The sequence below is a fragment of the Orcinus orca genome, chromosome 6, assembly GCF_937001465.1.
Source record: "Orcinus orca chromosome 6, mOrcOrc1.1, whole genome shotgun sequence".
Classification (NCBI taxonomy): Eukaryota; Metazoa; Chordata; class Mammalia; order Artiodactyla; family Delphinidae; genus Orcinus; species Orcinus orca.
In genome coordinates this window covers 106,907,256-106,927,259 of record NC_064564.1, presented here as the reverse complement: position 1 = coordinate 106,927,259, position 20,004 = coordinate 106,907,256, and the positions used below count along the sequence as shown (strand labels likewise).

General features: G+C 36.6%; 1 protein-coding gene across 1 annotated transcript in view; it reads left to right on the top strand.

The window, feature by feature from the left end:
- MEGF9 (multiple EGF like domains 9) overlaps positions 1-19,042 on the top strand; it is an 84,464-nt gene extending 65,422 nt beyond the window's left edge. Inside the window, exons 3-6 of the mRNA XM_004269281.4 lie at positions 2,902-3,041; positions 11,578-11,721; positions 12,264-12,533; positions 14,309-19,042. Of these exons, the coding sequence (XP_004269329.1) occupies positions 2,902-3,041; positions 11,578-11,721; positions 12,264-12,533; positions 14,309-14,760 (1,006 nt within the window). The 3' untranslated portion in view covers positions 14,761-19,042. The remainder of the gene's footprint in view (positions 1-2,901; positions 3,042-11,577; positions 11,722-12,263; positions 12,534-14,308) is intronic.
- The last annotated feature ends 962 nt before the right edge of the window (positions 19,043-20,004 follow it).

The following is a 20,004-nucleotide window of genomic DNA, read 5'->3' as shown; positions in this document are numbered from 1 at the left end:
TTAAATACCTTGGGGTATTCTGGTGTAAGACTGCGTATATGTATGCAGGTGGGCTTTTCGGGTTTTTTTTTTTCAGTTGTTTTCTTTTTTGCAAAGTTACTTGAGAGACTTGGAAATGTACATTTCTGTTGGATTTTTAAAGAGAATAATCATCTTCTATAGTATGATCGATACAAGCTTTAATTAAGTTTTAACTAAACATCAAAATATCTGGGCTTGTGTCCCTGAGAACCTTGGACTTTGTTAGGCTGCAGTCTCTTCAAGCAGAAAGAACTCTCAGCTTTTCTTAAGGAAGACCTGAAATTTACTGGCAGTGAGAAAGAGAGTGGGATTTATTCTGGGCAAGGCAGAAACAGCTCACTGGGGTCAGAACCTAAATAAATGGTGAATTTTGGTGCTTGGAATCTACAGAATGAAGCTTGATACGTAAGTGGGTATCAGATTATTTGGCAGTCAGATTTTCTGTACAAATATAGAGTTAAGCTGAGGAAAGAGTTGGTAGCAGAGTGGGAAAGTCTGGCTTTGTATAAATAAACCTGCCTTTACTAGGTGTGGACAGTAACTTTAACCCTCTGAATTCCCTCAGTAGTAAAATGAGGGTTATGACCGCCACCTTGTAGAGTTATTTTGAGGATTAGAGAGAATATATATTTATTGACATAGACTCTCAATAAATGATGACATTGTTCCATTTTACACTTTCTGTAAAATTATTTGTAAGTCAAGAAATTACGTAACCAAGTATATTAGGCAGCTTTAAGATAGAAATACAGAGTTTGATAGGTGACTTCTTAGGATATAAGGCTCTAAGATATGTTAAGTATTTATTATTTACAAAAGCCTGGCTTTCTTTCCTTTCTGGAATGGTTTTGAGTTATGCCTTAAAAATATACCAGGTACAACTGTTTTTCTACTCCTTTTTGGCATACCCTGGGATATTGCAAAGAACCATAGTAAGTGGGAGAGAGAAGTAAACTTCAACTCTAGCTGCTCAAAATAGTTTTTTAGGATAGAAGGCAAAAGCCTCATTATTTAGCCCAGGGCATGCTGATAAACAGAGAGGCACATCTCAAATTAAAAAAATAATTCTTAGGTTTGTATGCTACAAATAGAATACACACAGCTGAAAATTGCTTTACTTCCATTCTGCAAAGTTCAACCCAAAGTTCCAATAACTCAAATTTAGAACTTCTATTTTTATTACAGAAATAGGAATATGGGAAGCAGTAGGGGATTACTTTAACTGACATGTGTAAGAGCTGTGTAAGTATTAATAATTTTAGCTTAGTCTTCTGAACTAAAATGAACAACCCCATAGGGGCTCATAATTAGGAGCTCGGTCTCTAAAATAATTATATTGAAATGCAGTTCTACCTTATATTGTCTCCCATCCAATATGACTGGTGCCAAAATTTTACTGAGATGAAGTCTAAAAACCTGATGTCCAGAATGAGCATATAAAGAAAGGTTGAAAAAGGGAAAGTACTTTAGCTGTTTTGAGAACTCTAGTAATTAGTATAGTCTTTCATCTTTCTTTTTCCCTTCCAGTGCTTAACTCTAAAACTCAGTTTGTGTATTGAGCATTTATTTATCAAGCATATATTAAGTGCCTGTAGCAAACCAGGAACTATACTAGAATCTGAGCATACCAAGATGGCTAAGATATGGTCCCTGAACTCAGCAAACTTACCGAGTAAGATGTATGACATGAAAATAGTTAGAGTACACTATTCCTAGGCTCATGCTAAGTCTTGAAGATAACATTTTAAAAAACTGCATGATATGGCCTTTGCCTCAGGTCTTTACCAATCTAACTAGAGAAACAAGAGTACATATATGAAAGAATATAGAAAAGTCCATAATTAGGAATAAAATGTATGGTATAGAGTATGTGATGTCAGGAGGCCAAAAGATCTCTGTTGACCAGTCAGGGAAGAGTTTCATGGGAAAAGATGAGCATGAAAGCAGGAAAAAGTTTGAGAGGTGAAGAAGAGGAAAGATATTCTAAGAGGGGTGACTATAGAGTAAATAACAAGAGAAAATTTGAAAGAAAATTTGACCGAAATTGGTGATATATTGGATTTGAGGGAGTGATTGGAAGAGCATGGGGTAGAGAGAGGAGAGGTGAAAATTACAACAAAGATGTAAGTTTCACTGATTAGAGAGAGATGATGTCACTGATGTAATTGACATCTAAGAAAACAGGTTAATAGGAAGAGATGGGATACTAAATAAAATATTTTTCTTACTTTAGATTTTTAGTCTTCTTTTTGGGTTGACAATCTAGAATTTTTATATGGTTTTAACTCAGAAACCAACAGAGGTCCCCATTATAGTCATATTTACTTAGTTGTGAATTCCAGTTAATTATCAGAAATATTTTAATACAGCATTGACCTAAAGTAGAAAATCATGTCGAGTTTCCAGCACATTCATTAAGGTCCTGACCTTCATATTCTTCAGCCAAAAGCTAGATTGCATGAGGGCTGGGTGGTATTTCTTCTCCAGATTGGGCAGTGTGGATTCTGAGGGAACTGTGGAATGATTCAGGAATGAGATGTAGCAGTAGTGCCAGTTCTGTGCCCCAGTGCTTTTAGTAAATAAAGATTTTGAAGGACCAGGGACTTGTACTCTCCATGGTTCCTTTATCATCTATTTTAAACTACCCAAGTGCAGAGGATTAAATTGTCAAAAATGATTAGTGTTAGTACTATGTTAATTGAATTAATATAGTCATGAAGCTGCTCAACTTCCAATTCAAAATAAAAATCACTCAGTACATCTAGTGACTAGAATCTAGTTGAAACTATTTCTACATCAAGATCATCTATGATGGGATGTTAGGCAACAAAACTTTCAAACTTATTTACTTTTGTTCATTGTCTTTGCTTTTATTTGCAGTTCTGGGAAATGTCAGTGCAAAGTGGGTGTCACCGGCTCTTCATGTGATAGATGCCAAGATGGATATTATGACTTTAATAAGAATGGCTGCTTGCCCTGCCAATGCAATAATCGGTCTGCCAGTTGTGATGCCCTCACAGGTACACACTTTCCTTACCTTTTTATATAATTAGTCCACTGTTCTTTTCACTTTGAAGTCCTTCATCTATGAGTTGATTCTCCCAAATAGTTTGTAAGGGTCTTTCTCTTCTAAGTAGGATTTAATAGGTCATAGCAAGCCAAACTCCTGCTACAACAACTTTAAAAGATGTATAAATTTCAAAAATCATATTGGTTGGAGATCCATGGAAGAAAGGAAAACTATATGAACTAAAATTCCAGACAGGGTATTTCTAAGTAAGCTGATGATCACCCAGCCTTTTTCCTTTCAAGGGACATTGCTGATTCTGGGCACAGACTAAGGAGCAGGCTTGGTCCAAGTAAAAGAATTCTTCTTGAGGAAAGAGATACAAGAAGAGCTTCTGGCAGTCATTTGGGGCTCGCGTGATGAATTGGAAATTAGAGGAGCCCTAAACACAAGGCCAATTTTCCCATAGGACATAAGCTGACTGTGCAGGAGATGGAAGGCTGTCCCAAAAGGTAGAAAGAAATTTCTCAGTCTTGTGGTGCTTAGGAGACAAAATCTCTTTAGAAAGAGAGGACCTGCTACAACATACAACCATCTCTCTCTCAAGACATTGCCAGATTCAGAGGTGTGTGGAGTGGGACTTAGGCTCACATTACTTAAGGGAAGTACTAATCTCTTGCAGTATTTCAGATCTGAGGAGACACATGCCTGTTAGGTTTTCAGTCAAAAGCCTTAGAGGGTCATGACCAAGAAGTAGTGATGAACCATAGGTGAACTGATTCATACTAATATTGCAGTCCATCCTCCACCTATCTCAATTTCTGATTGAATTGAGGTGATCCTCTCATTATATCTGTCTAACAGAGGAAAGGGGAATCATCTGTGGTTCTTTGTACATTGTGTCTGGCAATCAAAACACTAGACAATGCTCAGGTAGGAAAATGTGACCAATAATAAAGAGAAAAACAATGGAAGCAGACCCACAGATGACCCAAGTGTTAGAGGTAGCATAAAATGACTTTAAAATAACTAAAATTAATATTTTAAGAAAATAGAGGAAAAAACAGACAAAATAGATGAAAAGAGGCAAAATTTCAAGAGATTTGGAATCTATAAAAAATAATCAAAAGAATAATCTAGAACTGAAAAGTATGTCTGAAATTAATACCTCATTGCATGGACTTAACAGAAGTATACAGTATATACTGTGAAGACAAGGTTATATACCATTGTATACAGTGAAGACAAGGTTAGTGGATTTAAATACAGCTCAATTTGAAATATCCAAACTGCAGCATGGAGAAAAAAAATGCAATGGAAAGAACAGAGCAGGAAAGACATGTGGGAAATAGCCAAAAGTTCTCACATAAATGTACTTGAAGGCTCAGAATGAAAGGGGAGAGATATTGGGACAGAAGCAAATATCTAAAGAGATAATGTCCAAGAGTTTTCCAAATTAATGAAAGACATCAACCCACAGATTCAAACAGCTCAGCAAACCATAGGCAGTATAAAAACAAAGAAAACCACATCTAGGCTTACTTAGTTAAACGATTTAAAACTAAAGACAATTAGCTTTTCTGCTCTTCAGTTTTCCTAAATGTAAGGATTAGAGATACTTCCTTGGAAATCTTTTTTTCCCCAACAAAAAAAATCAGAACATACTAGTCTGACAAGTACAAGTGTTTTTATGAGACCAAGGTAGTAGAATATTTGAAAAGAAAGTACCCTGGAAAAAATGTGTTGAAATCTTATTCTTCATTCTAATCCTATAGTCTGTGGTGAAACAAATTGATTTAGAAGAAATTGTGTTGTTTTTTTTTTCAATTATGTGATCTGGTCCCTGCCTACTTGCCAGTTCTATTTTGTGCTATTCTTTTTCTTTACTGTTTGTGATCCAGTCATACTGGCTTCTACTCCTAAAACGTGTTATGTTCCCCTGTCCCAAGATTCTCATACATGATCTTTCCTCTGCCTAGAATGGTCTTTCTAATATACCTGTACCCCCACCCCTGGCCCCTTTGCCTTATTAAACCATATCCTTCCTTCAGGCCTTCAGTTAAAAGTGACTTCATTAGAAAGCAGTTCATGCTCCAGGCTAAATGATAATTCCCAATTATACACTCTCATATACACTTGTATTTTTTTCATAGCACATATCACAGTTTGTAATTATATATTTATTTGTGATTATGAGTCATATATGGTTTATTCACTACATTGTAAGTTTCATACCAGCTTTGTTCACCATTTTATACAATATTTAGTAAAGATATTTGCACATAGTAAGTATTTGCTAAATTTTTGTTGAATAAATGAACAAATGAATGGAGAAACTTACAGAGCAAAGATGAGTTTCAATCCTGGATAACAACAGAAATGCTTCATCATGCTGAGTTGATTTAAATTGCTCCCTAGGTCATTTATGGTACCAGGAAGCAGTCTACATTGCTGGTTCTCATTTCTAATTTTCCTTGCAGCAGCGAGGTAGCTTTCTTTAGTGTCACATAAATCCCAACCTGTTTTTGCTCAGGAGATAATTTAAGGCAAAAGAAATCCTTTTCATGGTTATGATTTCTAAAGCAGCTAGTAATAAGAAATAAATGGTTTCTCTGGAAATATAATAAAAGTGGAATCTAATGTGAAAGAGTGCAAATAATATAAAACTGCCAGCTTAATATAAAATCAGTCTTTCCTTTTGTCTCAAACTTTGAAAAGATTTTTTTTCAACAGTGTTGTGATACGGTTGCCCTCTGGTGGCCACTTACTGTGTTTTTGCAGTTCTTATTTCCCCCACCCGCCTAGTCTTTATCTATACCTTGTGTTTTAGATTGAAGTAGATTTTTAAAGTAACCTTTTCATGATACAGTATATTGAGAAAAATATTTTGGAAAGAAATGTGTCTTAAAAATATTTCCCTGATCCAGTAATTCTGTTTCCAGGAATCAATTCTTAGGAAATAATTTGAAATTCATAAAAAGCTTTATGTTCAAAGATGCTCACCACAGTGGCAGTTATAATTCTAAGAAATAAGACAACTCTATTTCTAACAGCGGGGAATGAAGCAAATTATGTTATCTAGGCAATACATGATAAGAGCACAGAAAGTGAAATCTTGACTTACATTGTACAAATTACTTAGCCTTGTTTTTTCACTTAGAAATTTGGGATTATAACAGTAACTGCCTAATGGGATGCTGTGAAGATTCAGTGCTATATGTTTATACAGTGCCTGGCTAATTACAAGCAGTCAGTAAATGGCAACTATTGTTATGTTGCCATGAAAATGTTTTAAAGAATGAAATATAACGACATGAGAGAGTGAAAGAAGCAGGGTATACAATGACATGTGCCATATGTTTAGACTATTTAAAAAGCAAAACCCAAACTTCTCTATATAAGGAGAGAGGCAAGGAAAAGTATTCAAAATCTTAATAACAGATTTCTTTGGGTGATTTTTATCTTGTTTCTATTCTCCTGTATTTTTCTAGATTTTCTTTATTGAACACGTACTTCCCTTAAAATGGAGGTGGGAGGGACTGTCATTTTTAAGCTAAAACTTTATGTTCACATAGTGTACTTCTTTGTAAGAATTTAAGGCGACTTCGTGTATTCATAGTGTCTCATGGTGAGTACCTTGACTTGTCAGTAGCTTGACTGAGTTGACCACTCCTTCATCCTTCATTCCTCAGTGACTTTCTTCACTTTAAGATATCACACATGGGACTTCCCTGATGGCGCAGTGGTTGAGAGTCTGCCTGCTGATGCAGGGGACACGGGTTCGTGCCCCGGTCTGGGAGGATCCCACGTGCCACGGAGCGGCTGGGCCCGTGAGCCATGGCCGCTGAGCCTGCGTGTCCGGAGCCTGTGCTCCGCAACGGGAGAGGCCACAACAGTGAGAGGCCCACGTACTGCATAAAAAAAAAAAAAAAAAAAAAAAAAGAATTAGCTTTAAGATATCACACTTTCCTGTTTTTTTTTTTCCCCTCCTCAGTCAGCTCTGCTAGATCTTCTTCTTTTCACCTATAAGCACTGGAGTGCCTCAGAGCTTTGTTTGTCTTGACACATTTGTCTTCTGCATTTATACTCTCCCTAAATGATCTCATTCAGTCCCTTGGATTTAATTTAAATGCCATCTCCAAATGAGCTAATTACCAGATTTACATTTCTCCCTTGATCTCTACACTCAAAGATCTAACAGTGCACTTGACATCTTCATTTGAATGCTCTAAGTCAGGGATCCCCAACCCTCGGGCAGTGGACCGGTACCAGTCCGCCACCTGTTAGAAACCAGGCCTCACAGCAGGAGGTGAGCGGCAGACGAGCAAGTGAAGCTTCCTCTGCCGCTCCCCATCGCTCCCCATCGCTCACATTACCGCCTGAACCATCCCGCCACCCCCCCACCCCTGTCCATGGCAAAATTGTCTTCCATGAAACCAGTCCCTGGTGCCAAAAGGTTGGGGACCGCTGCTCTAAGTGGCAAGGTAGCCTTAACACATCCAAAACAACTCTTTATTTTACTATATAAGCTAAGCCCACTTTACTCCTAGTGTTCTTCATTTTGGTGACTGGCACCATAGGAGCCACATTTGCTTCTTTTCCTTACTGCAGATGCAGTCCGTCAGCAAGTTCTATCAGCCTGACATTCAACATGACCTTCATTGCTATCATCCTTGTCTAAGCAACTGTCATCTCTCTGAATTACTTTTGACACGCTGTCATCTGACCATTCTGCCTTCTCTCTTGTCCTCTCATCCTCTGACCCCCACCCCACCACAGTCCAGTCTCACATAACAACCAGCGTGATCTTTTAAAAATGTAAAACCAGATCATGTGGTTCGCATGCTCAGACCCTCCAAAGTCTTCCTATCCCTCTTGGAATAAAATTCAAACTTCCTTCCATGACTACATTTTTTGGGCCTCTGCCTTTCTCTCTGACCTTATCTTCTGTTACCCTCTCCCTTGTTTGCTTAGGCTGGCCTTTCTGTTTAACAGGTTGAAGTTTGTCTTCTGTTGCATAGAGAAGATTAGGCATTTCTTTTTATAACAAAGTACCTTGCTGCATTTCTGACAGGTTTATATGTGAACTAGAGGTAACGAAATAAATAAGGAAAAGGCTTTTTACAGGTGGTTTCAAAGCTTTGTCACTGAATTTGGTTGGAAAAGAACCCTACATTTTTTTCTTTGACCAGTTATTTTCTTGGTTACCCCCACCAGATTTTTTTGATGCTTAGCCAAGGAGCATGAGATCATCTTCAGGAAACACTTATTCTTTTTTTTGGATTAGCTCCTTTGGCCATCTTTCAGCAAAGAAAATGTGAATTTTAAGGCAGTATTGTTAATATTTGGGAGGTTCCAGGCAGAGCATAATGAACAAATTTACACTTCAGCTAATTTTTATATGTCATTTATCATACAAGAAAGATTCTCAAATTTCAGATTTTAAAGGGAATTTAGATCTCATCTAGTTAAGCTTTCCTAGTTTGTAGAGGAGGAATTTGAAGCATTATATCCTATGGAATATCTACATATACCCTCTGAAATGTTTACATTACATTAAATCATTGGGCAAGGAATTATTATCCCATTTTACATATTAAAAAAGTGAAACTCAGAGAAGCTATTTGCTGAAGGTCACATAGCTGTAAGAGGTTCAGCTCAGAATGGAACTCATATCTGACATGAAATACATACCATTTTTCTTATGTTATGTTGCCTCCCAAAGAGGAGTTGTAAGCTGTTAGAAAAGCAAATTCATATTATTCGTTCCTGCTCTATATGGACTTTAAAAGTTATGATCTTTATTTTTATTGTAAAAATCAGTCTTCAGTTTTGTACATGAAATGTTTTAAAATTGCTTGAGCTTTTGAAATATTTTACAATATGCATTTGGTACATTTTACAATGTATTAATTTTGTAATCAGAAAAAAATTAAGATAGTAAAAATAAAAGTGATAAGTGCATATTAGAGACAATTTAAAAATTAGAGGGGAAAAAAACACTTAAAGGACTGTTGCCCCTCACAACTATTGTTAGCATTCTGGTGTATTTATGTCTTATCTGTCTTTAATTTATTAATTTTCTTTTTCTATAGCTGTGTTCCATGTGCATGCTATTTTTAAAGCAATGTAGAGTGATAAGATTTTAAAAACTGATGAGTTTTATTGTTATACTTATTTCCTCCTTTACTTTTCAGATAACATATTTACCATGTAGGCTTATTTTTTCTTACTGATTTCTCATTGCGGCTTGTGACCTAAAACAAATTGAAATAAGAAATTCTTCTGGAAAAAATATTAAATATTCTAATATAAATGGTTTAGGAGAGTGAAGCTGTATTGTGATAAGCACAACGACAAACATTTGAAGGTCTTACCTAGAATAGTAGAAAGCCCCAAAATAATAAGCATGTAGGTCCAGTAACATTGTAGGAGCAAAGTATTAAAAGCATATATAGATACTGTTTTTTAATAAGACCTTTTCTTGACACATTGCAAATGGCATGTTATTGGAATGCATCCTTATTCTGTTTCAGAACTATTAATTTTTGAGATTTTTTGTATTAAAGTTTAGGACGTTATCAGAAATTTTTCTTGAAAATTATTTCTGTTGGACATTTTTAATAGGGGGAGAGCAGGTAGACAGATTTTATACATAAAGCAGGTTTTGACTTTTCCAACCTGCAGAACACTTTGACATTTATTTTATTTTTAGAGCCAAAATCTACAGTTTCCTAGTATGTATTTTTCAGCTATTTTTATTGTCACAATGATACACAGCTAAAGAGGGATCAGGATATAAGAAGATCTGCGAAGAAACCAGTACCTTAAGTGTTTATCAACGTATGAGGATATACTACTTTGTTACATATATGAAATACATCATTAACACTATCAGGCCTTAACAAATTATATGATTAAAAGTGATATTTACATGCAAATTTGATTTAATTCAGAGTTAAGTGTTCATATAATAAACTTAAAAAAATGTCTTTCTGAATAAGTTCATGAAGTTTCAAGGAACTTTGCTGTAATCACATAAGAATTGAGATTTGAGATGTATGTTAATAATTTTCATTCTTTTGGTTTTTCAAATCTTGTTCCAGTTGTCAGACCATTTTATTCCACAGCCTCATTCTTGCTCCCCTTTTTTGTAAATATTTCACTAGTAAGGAAAAGAAATCAAATAAAATTACTTATGATACTTTTGCACTGAACTATATTTAGCTTATCATGTAAAAATTTCATTGTCTTCCTAGATTTCTTTGTAGAGTTTACTCATTTATTTCTGTAATAGGAGTTCTGAGTGTCCCTTTGAATCTTTGTGGAATGTAAATTACTCTATACATTTTTGTTTCCTGTTTGCAGATGTTATGCTGCTTCAGTACCTGTAGAATGTCCTTACTAGTAGGGAACCAAAGGAGTATTATTAAGAAACACATAACTTTGCTTGCCTCCTTCCTTTTCATTTTCTTTATTAATTGTTTTCATTTTTATTTTGAATTTTTAAATATAAAACCATATGGAGAGGGACTTCCCTGGTGGTCCAGTGGTTAAGACTTTGCCTTCCAATGCAGGGGGTGGTGTGTTGTTTTGATCCCTGGTTGGGGAGCTAAGATCTCATATGGCTTAGGGCCAAAAAACCAAAAACATAAAAAACAGAAGCAATATTTTAACAAATTCAATAAAGACTTTAAAAATGGTCCACATCAAAAAAAAAATCTTAAAAAAATATGGAGAATAATATAACAAAGAATTAATAAATATTAACACTTTGGTATTTTGCTTAATATTTATACATATTTGTAGTTATATATTTGAAATAGAAAATTTGAAATAGAGCTGGAATTCTTCCTCTTTGTTTTCTTCCGTGCTCTCGTTTTTCTCCCTCCCTCTACAGAGACAAACAGCATATAACTTGCCTATACCCTCTTAGTCTGGATTTAATTTTTACTGCATATGTATGTATCCATCTGCCTAGAGTATTATGTATCCATTTGCTTAGTATTGTTTAGTGTGGTTTTTAAAATTTTTATTTCAGTCAATCAATTTTTACAAAATAAGTAAGCACTCTCCTTCTTTATATATCATTCTACAATTTGCTTTTTTCAACCAACGTTGTTTTTAGGATTTATGTGTGTTCATACATATGGTGTAGTTCACTAATTTAACTACAGTATCCCAACTATTAAAATAATACAATTTATCTATTCTTCTTTTAATAGGTCTTTAGGTTGTTTTTATTTTTTCTTTGCAAATTGTTGGCCTGCTTTTGGTATGTAGTCAGTCAATCAACAAGGGTTTATTGCGACTCTAGTCATGTACCTAGACTTTCCCCACAGAGTTTACAATCTAGTAGGGGACACAGAACTGATATGCCTGTTTAGTATAGAAATAAGATGGGGTAGAAACTGAACTCTGTGCAATCTCTGTTGGATAACTTTTTCTGGTTAACTCTTAAGGTTTTTTGGTTGCAGGTATGATTTATTTAAAGTTACTGTGCTTTCAGAGTAAATCTTTAACTTCTTGAAATGATTTGCTTCTTTTAGGTGCTTGTTTAAATTGCCAGGATAATAGCAGAGGGGATCATTGTGAAGAATGCAAAGAAGGATTTTATCAGAGTCCTGATGCCACTAAAGAATGCCTTCGCTGCCCTTGTTCAGCAGTGACATCTACAGGCAGTTGTATCATAAGTAAGGCCTTTCCCTAAATCTTCATTTTTAGAGGAAAAATCAGTGAATCAATTATCAATAGGTAGAAAGTGTGTTGATAAAGTTCTAGATGCTGTAGGTGAAAGGGAGTTATAAAAACAGTATAGGTTTTCCTTTCTAGGAATTTGCATCAAATCCAAATACATGTGTGAAATGAGACATGAGGGAGGGATGAGGAAGTTTTTGTTAAAACTGTATTTTGTTCCATCTGACATGACTAAAGAGGAAGGAGTAAAAAATTTTTGAGTGCCTATCCATCTCAATTACTCAGATTCTTTATGTAAGCACACTTCTTACCTTCTCTACCTAAATAGATTTTCTGGGTGGCCCCATCATTCTCACAACAAACTGGACAATTAATAAATAAGGTGTAAATTATTAGTTTGAATTCCATGTGTTTCTTAAGTTTGGGAGGAGATAGTAGGCAGGGTGTGTAAACTGTTTTGGTGGGGGGACTAGTAGTAGTTTTGCATTTTCAATTGTAGCTTGAAATTTTACTAAATTATTTTGATGTTCTCTGTCAGAACTCGGTGAATTGGAACCTGAATGTGTCCGGTGTAAAGATGGTTACATGGGCCAGAACTGCAATGAATGTGATAATGGCTATTACAATTCTGACAGCATCTGTATGGAGTGCCAGTGTCATGGCCACGTGGACCCAGTTAAAACTCCGAAGATTTGTAAGCCTGAGAGTGGTGAGTGCATCGACTGCCTCCATAACACCACTGGGTTTTGGTGTGAAAACTGCCTAGAAGGTTATGTTCAAGACCTCGAGGGAAATTGCATCAAGAAAGGTAAAACTTCACCTAAGGTTGTAAATTTAATATTTAAACCTAGCAGTGAAAATTTCAGGACAGCTACTTTTAGCTTTGTAAAAGCTTCCAATCCTACCAGAGAAGTTTTCTGGAAATAGATTTTGATAGATATTTGCCTAAAGAGATTTCCTTCTATTCCTGTTGCTCTCCTGAGACTCCAGAGTCAACTCTAGAAATCTGAGGACCAAGACAAAGTCATTGCAGTGTTCTCACATTTTCTCTTCATCTGTTTTTTAAAAAATATTTTAAAAGTCCTGTCATTTCTTTTATCCTTTGCTTCCTGTATTCTCATCACTTCCAGTGATCATCAAAGGTCTTTTTAAGTAGAAACCTATATCTGGTTAGACGTTCCAGCTGAGAAACAAGGGTTTATTCTAACTTCTGTCCTAACTTTGGGCTTAAGTTTTCCCAGGTGTGATGGAGGAAACAGTAAAAATATTCCTCAATTTTTAAAAGAGAAAGTTATTTATATGGCAAAATGTTTCTTTCAGGGAAGTTCAGTAAGGGTTTAGATGAAAATTAATGATTAGAAATTTAGGATGAATTAGGGATATTCAGGCTTTATTAGGTCATAGAGATTAGGCCATGCTCTTCTATAAACCATTCTTTGATATTCTGACAGATGCTGAATACTGGGTTGATAGGCAGTTGGTCTGTGGCAAGGGTTATCCTTCTGCCATTTTCTTGATATCCTTATTCTGCTGTTATCAAGGCTAAAAAGCTCAGATTGAACCCTATCATTAGCCTGGAGGTCCTGTCACTCAATTCTCTTTCCCACTAGAGGCATACCTTGTCCATACTTAGCTGACAGGACTGGGATGATTTTTCTTATTAGTTATTAGGAAATGTAAAACATGCCTCTTTTTAGGATAGATTGATGTGTCTGACTTTAGTGAATTGTAATGATAATAGTAATCATTTTGTTGAGTGCCTACTATGTGCCAAGCACTGTAAACATTAAATGTGATAATGTCATATAGTACATTATCTAATTTAATCCTTCCCAAGAACTCTGCAAAGTAGATATCATTATCCCCATTTTATTGATGAGGAACCTCAGTTTTAAAAAGATTAACTGACTTATTTATTGCCACATGGTTCTACTTGATTCCAAAGCTTTTGGTATTTCTACTGAGCTATGCTGCATTAAAAGTACAAAGTATAGTACCTTAGTTATAAAATAGCTATAACATACATAAAGGAAGAATCACTACGCTTGCAATGGCTGTTTTCTGTCTTGGCTGATATCAACTTTGGATATTTAAAATGTGTTTTTCAGAAGTAACTAGAAATACAATTTTTCCTATTTTGTTTTGCCTCCATTGAAGAGAATTTTACCTTTATGAAATGCCATCAGACATGTTGAACTTAGTTCAAATGATTATTATCTAAATCACTTTTAACCAAGTGATTTAGAAGTCTCTAGTGACATATTTACTACCTTTTTAGGAATTTGTATGAATCTATTCAAGAGTACAGAAGGTTGGAAAACTCCAACATTAGAATTTTCCCAAAGATTTTAGCATAGATATTATACACTTTGGATAACAGCCATGGATGTAATAATCTAGCTTTCTAGACCCTGATTCTTTTCATGATATTTCTTAAAAAGTTATTTTTAACTTGCATTACCGTAAAGCAGTGTATCATGTCAGCATCCCATATCAACTTCCACTCCCATGTGTATTTCTTTTATGGTTTCTTAAAACAAGATATTTTGTCTTTTACATTTCATTCTCTGTTTTTATTTTCAGAAGTTATTGTTCCAACACCTGAAGGTTCTACCATTTTGGTTTCCAATGCCTCTTTGACCACATCAGTGCCCACCCCTGTTATAAATAGTACATTTACCCCTACAGCCCTGCAGACTATCTTTTCAGTAAGCTCTGCTGAAAATAGCACATCAGCTTTAGCTGATGTATCATGGACCCAGTTTAACATCATCATTTTGACAGTCATCATCATCGTGGTGGTGCTGCTGATGGGTTTTGTGGGGGCCGTATATATGTACCGGGAGTACCAAAACCGGAAACTCAACGCCCCCTTTTGGACCATTGAGCTGAAAGAAGACAATATCAGTTTCAGCAGCTACCATGACAGCATTCCCAATGCAGATGTGTCAGGATTGTTGGAAGATGATGGCAATGAAGTGGCTCCCAATGGGCAACTGACCCTGACGACACCAATACATAACTATAAAGCCTAAGGAGCTAGAGCTGTTCTCCTGGATTGTGAGACCGCAGTGCTTACTAAAACAGCATCAGCGCCTGGGCCGAACAAAGCCTGGGTAGAGTCACTGAGATGAGAAAGCAAAGGCATATAGTGCATCTGAAATTTTCAGGTACAAATTTATAATGTACTTAGCCTATTACTCTTAGATTTCCCATGAAGATCTGAAGCAGTCACTGACAATAAGGACTTGAAGTAAAGTCTATTTTTGTACCAAACCACATGGGAGTATAGAAAGGCGGAACCGCAGAGTGCAGCCCAAATCCACTTTGACCTCCAAACAGACTTCTGGGGAAGTGTTTATCAGACCAGCGGAAACAGGATGATGGATGTGGAGGGGGAAAGGACTGCCAGAAGACTTCATCTCCATTCCTGAAACACATTTTTTTAAAGGAGGGGTCAGGGGTGATATTCATTGAGGAAAAGCTGATGTTTGGGCTGTATCACAATAAACAACCTTGATTATTTCCAGAATAGGGGCAGAAAAGTCCCAAGAAGATCTTTAGAAGGGTTTGATTTTTCCTTCCAGAATTCTTGCTCAATGATAAGATTAAAGCACAGGATAAGCTTCTAATGGTAGAGAGAGGGAGGCAACATCTGGGAGCAGGAAGCTGATGGTCCCTCCTTGGGGTCTCAGTATAAATGATAAGTTGTCTAAAAATAAGGAATATTCCTGCCTCTAGAGAAATAAGGTGTATATAGTTAATGTAGAATATCTGGGCAGCATTGTATTTGTATCTATTTGTAAAAAAAATCATGTCATATTTTATCATCTAGAATTTATTTGTACAGCAGTTAATGGAGTTGTAAAAAGAAAATATGGGGTTAAAATACTGTAAAATAGATGGCAATATTGCTAGAGCTGGGACTCTGGTGAGCACCAGTCATTTTTAGTCCCTCTTTGGACACTGTTGAAATTCATAAGAGGTTGGATGTTTCTAATTTTTCTTTCCCTTTTCAATCTAAAAGTAGAGTTCTATGGTCTTGGCTTCCTATAGATTCAAGCAATAGATTTTGCAGACAGTGTTTGTTAAGCTGGGACACAGGCTGCACTCTCCAAACTACTCACCTGATTAGACATTAGCCTCTCTATATTTTACATAGATTAATGTAGAATATATTCTCATTAAAGAATTTTTTTAAATGTAAAACATAGTCTTCCAAAGGAATTAGAAATATTTTAGTTCCAAAAGAAAAGCCATCATTATTACTTGGGATCCCCTGTGAAATATCATTCCTGTGAAATATTTATATTCTCCCCCCACCCCAAAATACTTCCTACATTTGAATGTAGCCTGTCACTCACATGCCATGAGGTGTGTACCATCTCTCTGCAGTGCTACAGTTCTTGTATCTTCTTGTCTGGTTAGAGGGTAGCTCTGTAATTGAGTGGCTATAGTTGGTCCTTGCTTTTAGATGCAGTTTTTTCTTAGAGGCTATCTCTACCTTTGCTCTCATCTAATTATGATATTGACAGATTGTAGATTAAGCAAGCCAGGAAAGCAGCCAGAAGTCAAATATAGATATTTATTAGGAAGGAGAGCAAACTGTCAAGTGGTTAGAAAAAAAACAAAGATTAGACCTCGGAAATCCAAGTTGGTAACTCTGCCTAACTTCCCCCGAGAAGACCCTGGAATGTGGTCACATCCCTCTGTAGTTGTTCTCAGGGTTTGGAGATGATGCTCTGGAGGATGCACAGGCAGGTAATCTACTTCTATTAACCTTAGGTGCTCCGAATATTTGGCCATGGTTCGTGAAAGTAGAGATTATATTACATTAAAATTAGTTACTATTTCTATAGCCCTTTTGCAGTTTGCAAAGCATCTTTCTATATATGTGTCCTTTGTTCCTCACCATAGGCCCCTGAGGAATAATTGTTGTTCCCATTTTATAGGTGAGGTTAAATGTCTTGTTCAAAGCTATATAATATGTCATTATTAGGCTTGGAATCAGGACTCCTAACTCTGAAGCACATGTTCTTTCAACCATATGCTTGTGCAGAAATTGCCCAGCCATGAACACAAGAAGGCTGGGAGGAAGAGCCCATCTGTGAACGTTTCTAATTTTTCTAAGTACGAGGTACAATCCAGGGCCATACAGCCATGAAGGACTTTGTGGAAAGAACACAGGAGGATTACTCTCTGAAGCCAGTATTGGTGATAAGAAAATTAAAATACCAGTTTGTGCTTCATTAAAGTGAACTAATCCTTCCAAGCAGGGAAAGGAAACCTGATTTCCCCAGCAGCTGCCACATACGCGTGTATAGACTGTGCAGTGCGTAGTTCCAAGGAATTGTGTAAAGTGACATACCTGCCTTTCCCCTAGGTTACTACCTCCTCAAGCCAGGGATTGAGGATGGTGAGAAATAAGCGTTTGTTAAACAGAAGTTAACCGAATAGAGAAAGAAAGAGTTTGTTGGGGTCTAAGAGCCAAAGCCAAATAGTCTGGATTCTGGCCATGTAGAGATTCCATGAAACACACTTTAAAAGATATTGCAAAAACTGAACCACAAAGAACGTTTACCTTTGAATATTTATGAACAGTTCCTAGGTCATGTTCTCAATTTGTCCTGATGGAAAAAGTTAAGGTCTTAAAATCTGTTTTAAATAATATTCTTTAGGGTCCCATGCTTCTGCTGGTGGAAATAATTTTGCTCTAAAATGAAATCAATCATGAAGTGATCTACCACCAAAATCAGACTAGGAAACCAGTATGGAATGCATTGTACAATAGTCATTTCTCTAAAGGCATGATCCCCATGAACTACGGCATTTACCACCAGGATCCCATACGTCCTTTAGAAAGACTAATATTGGAAGAATTTTTGTCTAAGGATTAGGAATGCGTTTATTTTCAAATGAGATAAGACTAGTATGAATCTTATTGATGAATGACAGATATTGCTATTAAGTGATACTTTTATCTTCATTAATTCGTTTTAGTAAGCCCTTCCGCATTTCTGACAGATGCCCTCGGTAGTGTTGCTAAGTATGTCTGTCCTCCCTTACTTTCCCCTCCCTCCCTCCCTCCCTCCATCCTCTACCTCCCAGAGGTCTCTTCTAATGGAATTTCTCCAGTTATAGAGAAAAATGATAATAAAAACTAAACCTCATTTATACTAAGGTCCTATGGATCTAGTGTGTTACTCTTAGGGATACCTGGATTTTAAGAGAGGAGAACAGAGCGGACGTGGAATGGGAGGAGAGAGATGTGGGGGCAGAGGATTTGTGGAAGCATCAAATTATATGTCTACTCTCTAGCCCCAATATTCCCAGAAAATTGACCATTAAAGCAATACTCACTGACCCACTAGTTCATTTTGGTCAGCTGAGTGCCTTGAGGACACTTAGTCCTTCTTGTGCTATTCTGGAGCCAGAGAGCTGAAGCAACAGTACTGCTTCCCGACAGCCTCAGTTTGGACTGGGTCATTAAATCATTCACCTTGGACCTGTATTTTCTGTAGCGCATATGGTGAACATAGCACCACTTATCATGAACATTCCCAGGTTCTTATATTTTGAGGTATGTGGGAAGGAGTTGAATTTATATATCTCACGGAAAGCTCTCTGACAGAAATGTCAGAGAAGTAAAAAGCAACCCAATGTAATCTGTTAGAGCAAAGAAAGCATTTCTGGCCTCATCCACGAAGAACCTTTGGTCTATTATGATCATCTTGATAGGAATTTGGAAGCTAAAATGAGTTTGGTGTGTGCAGGGGAGTAACGGAAGGTTAATGCAAGCTTTCCCTTCAGCCCCGAGCCAGTGATTATGCCAAGGGGAGAAGCAGGAAGAACACACTGATTCATCGGAAGAAGTCAAATGACATCACGTGGACTAGAACAGTTCTGGATCATCACAGTGTCAGTGGTTGAATGATGCTTTTTCAAAGGCCATTGGGAACCTTTCTTATCATGCATACGCAGTAACTGAACCAGCAGCCCTAGAACGTGAGCCCAGGCTTTAGGTCTGCACTAGTCCAAGAGCTAACTGATTTACAGTGACGTTTTCATGCTAGGCACAAGCACTCTGTACTACGTTAAATTTCAGCCCAAGCAATTGGGGAGTGTTTCTGAAACATTAAACTTGTATTTATGTTGCTAAAATTCTAACACAAATTTTAAAAACATGTCTCATGCATATGCTGTACTAGGCTTCATGATGCATTTCTAAATTTGTGTATGATTTGAATATATGAAAGAATTTATACAAGAGTATTATTTAAAATTATTAAAAAATAAATGTATATAATTTGTACCTATTGTAGATTTGTTGTTTTACTTTTTTATGTGGTCAGAGTTTTTGGAAGTCTTTTAATATATGTCACAGATCACTTATTTTCAAACCACTTCATGAAAGTCTTTGAACCCTTCATTTACTGACCATGCTTTCTGTTTTCGGAAGTTCCTTTAAAGAATGTTTTCCACTTAGGAAAAGAAATGCCACACGAAGATTTCCCCCTCTCAGAAAAAAACAAAACACCCTGAGAAAAAAGCATATATTAACATATATTCTTGTTTGTGCTTTTACTTGTCTCCAATGAGATCCATTGGGTTTTCCATGAAAATATTACAGAAAAAACTTGCTCCTTTTGGATTTCTTTTTCATGCATGTAAAAAATGTCCTTTCTTTAGAATATGAAGGGAACCATGTTCTATGTGTTTGTTAGATAACCTGTAATGAGAGTGCTTTTTTTTACTCTTTTGAGGTACCCTTGGAGATCCTCTATTTTGACAAAGCTCAAAGGATGCCATCTAGAGATCCAAGGGGTACCCTGAAAAAGAAGAAAAAATAAGTCAGGCCTTTGTTTGTCCTGAAACTTTATAAACTTCAGTTGGTTTATTCAGCTTCAGCTGGTTGATATTTGAACTTTAAAATCCTGTTTTGGGGGCTTCCTTGGTGGCGCAGTGGTTGAGAGTCCGCCTGCCGATGCAGGGGACACGGGTTCGAACCCTGGCCCGGGAGGATCCAGCATGCCGCGGAGCAACTAAGCCCACGAGCCACAACTACTGAGCCCGTGTGCTACAACTAACTGAGCCTGTGCTCTAGAGCCCGTGCTCCGCAACAAGAGAAGCCACCTCAGGGAGAAGCCCCTGCACCACAAGAGTAGCCCCTGCTCTCCGCAGCTAGAGAAAGCCTGCGCACAGCAACGAAGACCCAATGCAGCCAAAAATAAATAAATAAACTAAAAAAAAAGAAGAATACACGTGTTGTGTGTTGAACA